Source organism: Athene cunicularia (assembly GCF_003259725.1).
Source record: "Athene cunicularia isolate RWA chromosome 5 unlocalized genomic scaffold, athCun1 chr5_part1, whole genome shotgun sequence".
Classification (NCBI taxonomy): Eukaryota; Metazoa; Chordata; class Aves; order Strigiformes; family Strigidae; genus Athene; species Athene cunicularia.
Genome location: NW_020799101.1, coordinates 9,910,589 through 9,920,599, shown reverse-complemented (window position 1 = coordinate 9,920,599; position 10,011 = coordinate 9,910,589). Strand labels below are relative to the sequence as shown.

At 41.8% G+C, this 10,011-nt stretch overlaps 1 protein-coding gene across 1 annotated transcript in view; it reads left to right on the top strand.

The window, feature by feature from the left end:
• The first annotated feature begins 2,136 nt into the window (after positions 1-2,136).
• SIVA1 (SIVA1 apoptosis inducing factor) overlaps positions 2,137-10,011 on the top strand; it is a 9,274-nt gene continuing 1,399 nt past the window's right edge. The window contains exons 1-2 of the mRNA XM_026849228.1: positions 2,137-2,182; positions 8,807-8,947. Of these exons, the coding sequence (XP_026705029.1) occupies positions 2,137-2,182; positions 8,807-8,947 (187 nt within the window). The remainder of the gene's footprint in view (positions 2,183-8,806; positions 8,948-10,011) is intronic.

The following is a 10,011-nucleotide window of genomic DNA, read 5'->3' as shown; positions in this document are numbered from 1 at the left end:
GCAGCTCTTCCAAAAATGACCTGAGGTTTACAGCAGGTGCCAGGGTGAATGTGAGCCAACAGTGCACTTGCATCTTGAATAAAGCAGATGGCCTGCTGGGCTGTACAAGGAGGATGATGGCCAGGAGATGGAGGGAAGGTGTTTCCCATTACTCGTGTTGGTGAGTAGTACTACTGATTTGTACTAAATGTCCATTGACATCCATTGTAATGGCACGTTTTGTATCCTTAGTAAATGGGTGAAGAAGAAAAGAACTGGGGAGATGATGTGACATTCTTGTTTCAAGAATTTGCCTTGCTACAGATAAGACTAGCTATGTTCCCAGTGCACTGTCACATGTATGTCAGTGCTACGGTTACAACTTTAATGATTAGTTAGCATCATATAGCATCAAAAATGGGCAATGCAGTTCAAATTTTGAACTGTGCATTTCATACTCAATTTTATTCTGCTTTAATTGTTCCAGCAATTGAGGCTGTGCCCTTGTGGTGGCTTCATCATGCTTAAAGTGACTGTTACCACTGTTCCACACTTTGATTTGCACTACGAAGCAGTGCAGCCAGCGTGGAAACTGGGTTGTGTTCAGATGAAACTAAGCAAGAGATGCTCTCCAGCAGTGCCCCCACTGTGCTCCAGATGCTAATCAGAGTTCGGACCATGGGACCAGACAAGAGCTGGTCAGAAGCAACTCTCCACCTACAGTGTGGATACTGGGTCCTAAGCACCAACTACCTGGTATATTTGTTCCTGTAGTGCTGCAATGCTTGCTGATATAGACACAGCTTTTGAACATCAGCCATTCCATCTTCCCTTATCCAGTTCTTTGTTCACTTTATACTATTCCCTAACTAATGACTAATTTTTCCCTGTATGGTTCTATATCAAATGCTTAATGAAGTCTTAAGTAGATTATAACCACTGCATTTCCTTTGTCCATAAAATCAGCCGTTATCCAGGCTACTCAGGGATCATCTATTTTTAAGTCCATTTTGCATTTTATCCCATTTTGCATTTATTACCTCCATGTTTTCAGTGAGCCTTTCCTTGAAAACATTGCTGAAGTCTTGCAAACTACTGAGTCTAGACTATTAACCCTCTGGTTGTCAGCATAATTTTTTCACTGCCTCCTTTAAAAGTATTACCTTTTTATTTCTCAGATAATACAATACCACTCTCAACTTGAAAGGTGATTAGAAGCATTTCTTCCTGCCCTGCAATTGCATAGAGCCATTCTTTCAGAATTCAGGAATGAAGTTTGTACCACCAGGGTCATAATCATGTCTATGTGAGATAAAATACAGTTTGAAGACATTTACTGAGTAAGTTCGCAAAAGGTTTGCCTTACCATTCTGAAACAGTGTTAAGTTTCTATCTGTAGCTTCTAAAGACTACTGGAAAAAGTAACAAATCCATCAACCCTGTTTCCTGAGGATCTGGTCCACTGATTTTAAGTGTATACGTTCTGCAGAAAAATTAAGAATATACTTTCAGTGATCTCTACTTGCTATACTGGGTACTGAAATAAATATGGGGCTGGACAAAGAAGCATCTTCAACTTTGCCAGAAAAACTGAAGTTGGAAAAAACCACCAGCAGACTCGTGTGATGGGTGCTGAACTTGGCCAAAAGAACAGCTAGTGTCTGGGACAAACACTGGAGGGCTGGGAATTTTGAAAAGCTAGGAGGAACTGTCAGGCTACTGTCCCCATTACTCAGTCAGTTATTCAATGCCAATATTACAGTTTTATATTTGCACTAGTTTCAATGGTGACGTATTTGTATGTATAGGTAGTCCTTCCTAGAGTTTGGGTAGTCATAAAGAATCAGTATGAGAAACAGGCAATACCGAACGCCTTCACCATCAATCTGGAGATCTTGCAGACAAGAAAGATAAAATGGAAGAAAAGAAGGTATGGTTATGTCACACCAACATCATCTCTGAAATTCTCATGCAGGTGTTATGGTTTAAACCTGGACGGCAGCCAGACACCCTCCCATGCTCGGGGGATGGGGAAGGGAAGCAGAGGGGTAAAGGTAAGGAGACTTGTAGGTTGAGATAAAAACAATGTAATAATTGAAATTAAATAAAAAAATTGAAATAATAGTAATAATGAAATGTAGAAATGAATGGTGCACGATGGAAGTGCTCACCACCCATCGACCAATGCCCAGCTGGTTCCCAGGTATAGCAATCCCAGAGGACAGAATATCCCAAAACCACAGTCCCAGAAGAGCCAGAGCTTCCCGACCATCCCTCATCTATATACTGAGCATGACGTCAGATGATATGGAATATTTCATTGGCCAATTTGGGTCTGTTGCTCTGGCTGTGCTCCCTCCCAGCTTTGCATTCACCTGCATGCTAGCAGGACGTGGGAAGTTGAAAAGTCCTTGATTTCTTAGCAACAACTAAATACATCAGTGTATTATCACTATTCTTCTCATATCAAATCCCGTACTGAATCCAAAACACAGTACTATTCTAGCTACAAAGAAGGAAAATTAGCTCTATTCCAGCTGAAACCAGGAGAGCAGGAAAGAAAAAAGAAAAAAGATGAATGCATATAAATGGCAAGAATATACTGAACATGAATATATATAGAATAAGTTATAATGCATTCTAATATACGTGAAAAAGTGATCAAGTGGGAGAAATAAAAGATGTTGGCTAGTTAAGGCATTACAAATTGGATAAGACATTTTGTCTATTAGAGATTGATTTGCACCAGACTACATAATTAAAATACCAGAGCTAGCACTGATGGAAGTCTGAGCCCTACACAAAATGTATTGATGATTTCCATCCCGGGGAAACATGCCAGCAGCACAAAAAAGTCTCATTCTATTAATTTACACCCTGGATGGCAGTGCCTAGGACTGAACACTACTTTTATAGCTGATATCACACCACTCGTCCAAACTGCTCAGCAGAGAGCAAAGACAATGAGTGCCTTCAAGACTTCCCAGTGTAAACAGATTTCAACCAAAAAAGCTTGTTCTAACAGAATTTCCACATTGGCCCTAGTGATGGTTCCTGTAGCTGTGGCATGTTATCCTGGCAACGTTCAGGGACTTGCATGGGCTCTGTGCAGCTTCTGTTTTCTGGACAGAGATCTCTATCTAGGACTGACAGTACAGCCACACATATTTAAAATAAACACACATTGTGGGCTGCTGCTGGGAAATTGTTTGTTAGACATAGTGAATGCAGAGCGCCAGGTTCTTTGCCAGCTGAATGGATGTAGCTTGAGTTATTCCAGCTAAACGGCTGCTTTAGGGAGGGGATAAAGGCGAGCATGTGAGGCATAACATACAAAGCTGTCTTGAAGCAAAGATTCACTTCCACAACAAAACGACAAGACCAGGGCTGGATGTAGCTGCAACGTGAAGAGAAGAAGGTTTTGCCCAGTCCTTCCCATGCCATCTGAGGGAGATGTCCTATACTGTGTGGGGCTGGTGAAAGGACAGAGCTATCTGTAACCTCTAGCAGGCAAATCCACATTGAATAATGGAATAGCACCATTTGGACACAGATTTAAGGAGTTTGGACAACCACCTAGCATTAAATGAGAAATGTTGTTGCCTGCAGAGAAAGAAACCAGAACACCATGGCAGCACATTAGCTCAAGGATGACAGTTATCACTGTCAGAGCTCAATTTCCTTTTTTTCTTCATAGATTAAAATAATCTGGAAAGAGGAAAAATAAAAGGAAACTGTGCATCAGAAATGAAACCACACAACTGGAAAGGCCAGGAACAGCAACCATTAAAAAAAACCCCAACAAACTGGAAAAAGCAGCTCCTTTGTAAACCCTGCACATCGTTGTAAGCAGAACAATAACATCTTTGCAACAGCAAAAAGGATTTATAGTCTTGAGAGTGCCCTCTAATATAAGTGGGACCTTTGAGTGTTTTGATCTACTGAGGCAGTATAGTAACATGCAATGAAATTCAGCTACACCATGCTAAATTAAGAGTGAATACTGGCTGACATGCCAAGATGGCAGAACCTTGGTTTAACAGCAGTATACTTCAAGAGCCAGCCCTTAATCCTGCACATCACTGGCTTATCAAACGTTTTTTGATGCGCAAATCAACTCATCAAGATGAGGGCATGAACTCTGTTGCTAACAAGTCACAGTAAAAAGACAGGCACTTGTGAATAGGTAATGTCTGAACCATGTGTAGCTCTTTGGTCTGAGTTTTAAACGTGTTGTTTGTTCAGGCTGGCTGTGGCTACAGTACTATATGAAAAGGAAAGAGGACAGAAGAAAGGAAATGACCCTGAGCTATTCTAGCACAAACAGGTTTATTCAAGGAGGGTTTTTTTATATCTTCTATATCTTCCATATTGCAGAGCACAGAAGGTGCTGAGTGCACGGGGCACGGTGCTTTACTTCAGTCCCACACCGAGGATGTGTGAGCATCCTGATAGTCCAGCTGATTTAGCACAGGCTGCATGCTGGCGCACAGCCCACTACATCAGCCACCATAATATATATTCCACTTAAAAGAATTTCCAGAATATTGCTTTCACCATTTTAGCATGAAAACATTAGAAAAAAACCAGTGAGTTGTTGGCTAAAATCCACTCTTTTTATATCGATACAAACTGAGAGGAATCATTAAGGAAACTCCTTATTTAAAGTGGTATAAGAGACAGAGTCCTACCTCTAGGTATTGTGTTTCATTTTATTTCTAATGGCCTAATAAAGAATAGAATAAATGGGAATTTTTTACTACAAGCACATGGAGGGAAGGGCTTTGGTATAACTGAAGCTGGAGAGAAAGACAAAGTATTTTTAAGGCCCTTCCAATGCTTATGGGAACCTATTAGGCATTTGTAACAGTTTAAAAGCTAATATAATCACCTCCTGGATTGCTGTTTATCTGCCATCTGTTCCTAAAATGGAACACTTTAACTTGTTACAGTAAATGGATAAAGGTTGCTTGCAAAACAAGGCATAGAGGGGAAGATGACTGGTGAATATTTAGATTCACAAAGCCAAATCAGCCACCGTGGATATTTTGTCTGACACTTCCTAAAACAGAAGGCAGAATTTTCCCCTGTTTGTTCTTTTCCATGCTTATAAGTTCTCTTCCTTTTAAGAAAGCACCCAGTCTTGATTTGCAATGCCCGTGATTTATGCTGTCTGTGATTTTTATTCCAGTATACCTGTTTATTTCCAATTATATTCTGGAATCATTGGAAGCATTGGCTAACAGGCAAACTTTTATTGTTGTCTTACAGATGAATCCGAAACAAATTTCTTAAAACCTGTAATTGCTTACTGGAGTACTTAAAATCTAAATCTAAACATTTTGTAGGCAAAGTCTGTTGTAGTTCATGTCTGAATGTGATATATTTAATTAAACTGGTCTCAGTGCAAAATAAACGCGATGCCAGTTCTTGCAAGGGGATTGGTGTAGTCCTGAGGACTGTATATCAGTAAACCTGAGGAAGCTTCTGGCAATTTAATCTATTTAAAAGTACTCTGAGGAAGGGAGATGAGCAATGAGGTATCAGTGTTTCCTGCATTAGTGTTAAAAGTCAAATCCAAAAGCCAACTGGGAAGAGCTACAGCTGTGTATTTCAAAGGCTGTCACGATACCAAACGGGCAATAAATTGGCAGTCTTGTAAGTACACAGTTACATGTCAGGGAAAAATAACCTCGGTGATGTACATAGAGTGATGGGTTCTGAATGAAGTGATCAGCACTCAGGGGAGTGATGCTGTGAACCATTATGAATAGTGCCCTGAAAGCATCGGTTTGGTTCTTCAGCAGGCATCAAAACGACAAATCAGATGTTAGGAATTATTAGGGAAAGGACCAAGAAGGAAACACCTTTGGATTTGTGCTGTCCGGCTGCACAGCATGCCCACAGCTGCTGCGCTGGCCACCCAGCTTCAGGAAGGACGTTAGAGACTGTGAGAGGTACAGAAAAGGGGACCTGAGGCTAGCTGTACCCTGCAGCTTAGCTTTGCTGGGGGCACTTGGCTGCCTAGTTCCCCACTGCCCAGAGCTCTTGGGGCACCCAGGGCTCCCTCCCCACGCACCCCAGTCGCTCTCCAGAGCAACAGTGCATGTTCAGGGCTCCCCGTGCCGCGCACTGGGATGTGGCACAGGTGATGTCGATCAGGACATGCTGCAAAGGAACGTGACAAAATATTTTGGCTTGAATAAAAGATGTAGGAGGGTGATAGAGCAGATGTCTTTATAGTCATGGATGTTATGCAGAGTCAATAGGGAATGGTTATTCATTATTTTTTACAAAACCAGACATAGGAGACACCCAAGGAAATTTAGAGCCAGCAAACTGAAAACAAACCTGATTAAGCATTTTTTAAAAAATAATATATTGCTAAGTTATAGACCTTGCTAGTTAAAATAGGTATTTAAACATTACCAGTTTTGAGAAGGGGACAGGATAAATTCCTGAAGAGTGGGCCTCCTGACAATTATTACACATTAAGATCCTGATGGAATTTTGTCTCAGAAAATTTCTGAACTCTAAACTGCTAGAAGCAATGAAGGCAAACTATGGCTACAGTCCTCCTGCATCTGCCCTGACTTTCTTGAAGCACTGGTAGAAACAGAATATTAGGAAAGACAGTGAACACAGTCCATTTTGCTCTTTAAATTTGCTTACTGAAAGTGGAAACTATTGAAAAAAAATGAAATGCAATCTTTCTTTGTTCTGTAAGTGACAAAGCTATCAGCCCAGCAATTTCTCTGTAATATTCACACAGGCACAGGAGAATCAAAGTAGCAAGACAATTTTTATTCTCTGCTTTCTTTCATAAACATGTTTTCAAGGATAAACCAAAATCATCATACTTCACAATTACCATTAGTGGTTTGGGATTTGTTTGGGTTACTTTTTCACATTCAGAAGCTACGTAACATAACACACAATCTCATTAACTAACCTGGGAAACTGTCAGTATTAATTTTCATGAACGCTCAATGACAGCAAGCTTCGCCAGATCAGATCTCAGCCTTTCTTCTACTTCCAAATCACCAGTGGATATTCCTCAAGGCTTACTGCTATAAAGTTATGAAATACTCAGAATCATTCTGTTGGGTAGCAAGTCAACAGACTGGCAGATGAACCAGTTCCCTCCCTGTCCATACGCTGATACAGACCAGACAATTATTTTGCCTTCGTAGTTTAGGAATAGGAAATAGCTGATCAGCAACAGATGTTGTTAAGGTTGAGGCTTGCAAAGCAATTAAAAGATGTCATCACCTGAGGCTGATTCGGATATCTGCAACAGAAGATTTCTGCATCTGCCATGCAGTGGGGTGGCAATGGCTCATGTCACATGTAATCAGCCCTCAAGGAAAGTGCCCTTAAATTTAACCTTTAGTGACAGCACCAGCAGCACTGATGCAGCATGTGCCACTCACTTTCAAATCTACTTCATATTTTGAGATCAGCATTTCAGAACACTCCTTCTTTACAAGCAGAACAGCGTTTTTAGCTTTTTTCTTTGTATTTCATCCAGTTCTTGGGCAGCCAAGCTCCATCCACACTTATCTCGTGGCATATTAATGAAACGTGTGGTCTGCTGCCCTCTATCCTGACAGGGCTCTGTCTGGCTGAGGTCACATTCTGATTCACCCATATTCCCCAGAGAGCTTCAGGGACATCAGTGTGTATCTAATGAATATTAACCAAAAAAAAAAAAATCCTTAAAGAGAAAGAAAAGACTGTGAGTTTTCAATGGGCAGTGGAAAATTGTCTGCTGAACATCTTTAAGTGTGCTTTTGCAAGTGCGTGCAGAAAAAGCAGAAGCAGAAATTCTCATAGCAAAGGAAGTGTGGCAGGAGTCAGACTTTGGAGCTCAGAGGGGATTTTTGTGAATTACTGTGCATTATAACAATAGCTTCCACTCCAGAGACCACAAGGCTGGGCTGATCAGCTCTACATAAAAAAAAAAAAAATCACATTAACCTGTATGAAATCAGTTTGGTTCTACCTGCAAACTAGTAGCAGTTCAGCAGCTCATGGAAGCATGGTTTTAGTGTTCTTTGATGGAAAAATCACTTCTATGCTCGCTTGTAATTTTGTCCAGAATCTGAATTCGGAAACCGCTCTGGAAGAAACACAACTGTAGTGACTGATTATGTTCCCCAAATGACACAAAACATTGCACCAGCACCACCATCACCAGTTAGAGAGATCTTGTTTGCCCAGCGGAAAACAATGTATTTTCAACATATACATAGTAACTGGGCTGAGTGCTACTTGGAATTGAACTTGAGGGGTTTAATCCATGAAACTGTACCTAGACTGCCCTGGACAGCTTACCTAGAAATAGCAAACCGGTTGTAGTAATTCCCTGCCACACACCGCCAGCGGAAAGTCTTGGGGGAGCTCCATGATTTGGCTGAAACTCAGCGTCAGTCCCCCAAACCTCACCAGGAGCGGGGAATCGGCTCTCGTCAGCAGGTGCTGAGGGGCCCCCCAGGCCAGTGGAGCTTTTTAAAAAACCTGAATTCTTGCACTTGTGCACGTTTTCCGTCGGTTCTACCGCATTTAGACAGCGAAAACTTTGGCAGGTGGTTTTAAGTTTTGAGAAGCACTTAGGTGAGCCCGAACACGACCCCCGCGGGACTTGTGGAAAGGCGAGTCCAAAAACACTAACGGGGAAAGAGGGTTCACCGTCAAGGCCGGGTTTCAAACCCTTCTTTTGTTTTGTCCCGCCGGGTTTCTTACACCGGGGAGCGGCGCAGCGAGGAGAGGGCTGCCAGCCGTCGAGACGCGTGAGGGAGCGGCAGAGAGAGAAATTTTCCTACAGACGAAGCCGATCGGGTACCCGCGGCCGGGCCTGAGGCGCCGCCGCCGCCCGCCCCGGCCCCGCTCCAGCTGAAAACCCGCGTGGGGCTGCGTGAGCTCAGCCGCGGCGTGCGGGGCGAGGAGTACCGGCGGGAGGTCTGCGGTGAGGCGGCAGCAGGGCTGAGGGCGGGGAGGGGGGAGCCCAAATAGAGAATTTTCTGATTTCTGGTTAAATTTTTTTAAAACTATTACAAACATTTTAAGACTACTGACAGCTTAAATGGTTTTAATTGTTCTTTCCACAGTAACTTTGATAGAAAGAACAGTGGTACACCAGGCTTGGAGTAGAAAAGGGGTTTTTTCAATAGTTAAGTGTCAAAGACTAATTTTCCTGTACTCTCCTTGCAAGATCTTTCTTGGAAAGCAGCTTGGTTTTTGTAAGTTGATCAGTTACACTGTAAACTTCATGTTGTCCTGAATACCCACTCAAAAATACCTCATGAAGTAGTCTGAAAAATGGTCAGCACTCAAGTGTACATCTCCATAAACTAGCTCATTCCTCATTTTCCTTTCACTGCAGAGAACAGTTTGTTTAGTATTATTTGTGCTGTAGGAGTGAGACTATTATTAAGTACTACTGGAAAAGCTCCTCAAAGTGATTTTCTTCTCACTTTTTTTGCTATGTTTTTAAAAATAAAAACACCAGACTTTTCATCATGCAAACCAATCATGTATAAGAAAACTAGTGTACTTTACTTTGGAAAATAATGACTTAAGGGGCTGATTTCAGACTGTAGGAAAAAAGGAACAAACTTGAGAGAAAACGTATGTTCTCATGGCACTTATAGCTAATGCTGTTTTCCAGATTATTTGCCCTGAATTCCCAAAGCAAAGTCTGCCACTCGTGCTTTGCGGTCTTCTCAACTGTGATTAGTATGCTTTATTTTATCTCTTCCCTTCCACTGTAGACATTTCTATTTGAAGAAATTGAAAGGCCCTTTTGCAATGCAAGTTGAGAGACTTACTTCTGTCTTGTTAGGGACATCTGCATTTGACATGCTGTTGAAAGCATATGGAATACCACAGCTAACTGAACTAGCAAAGTAACTAGTAACTGCTCTAGCAAAGGGTGGGCCATTGCTGAATAGCAGTACTTCGTCATAGCTGCACTTTGCGTGGCTTTGGATATATCCATCACAATGAGGTGCAAGGTAATATTCTTTCTAG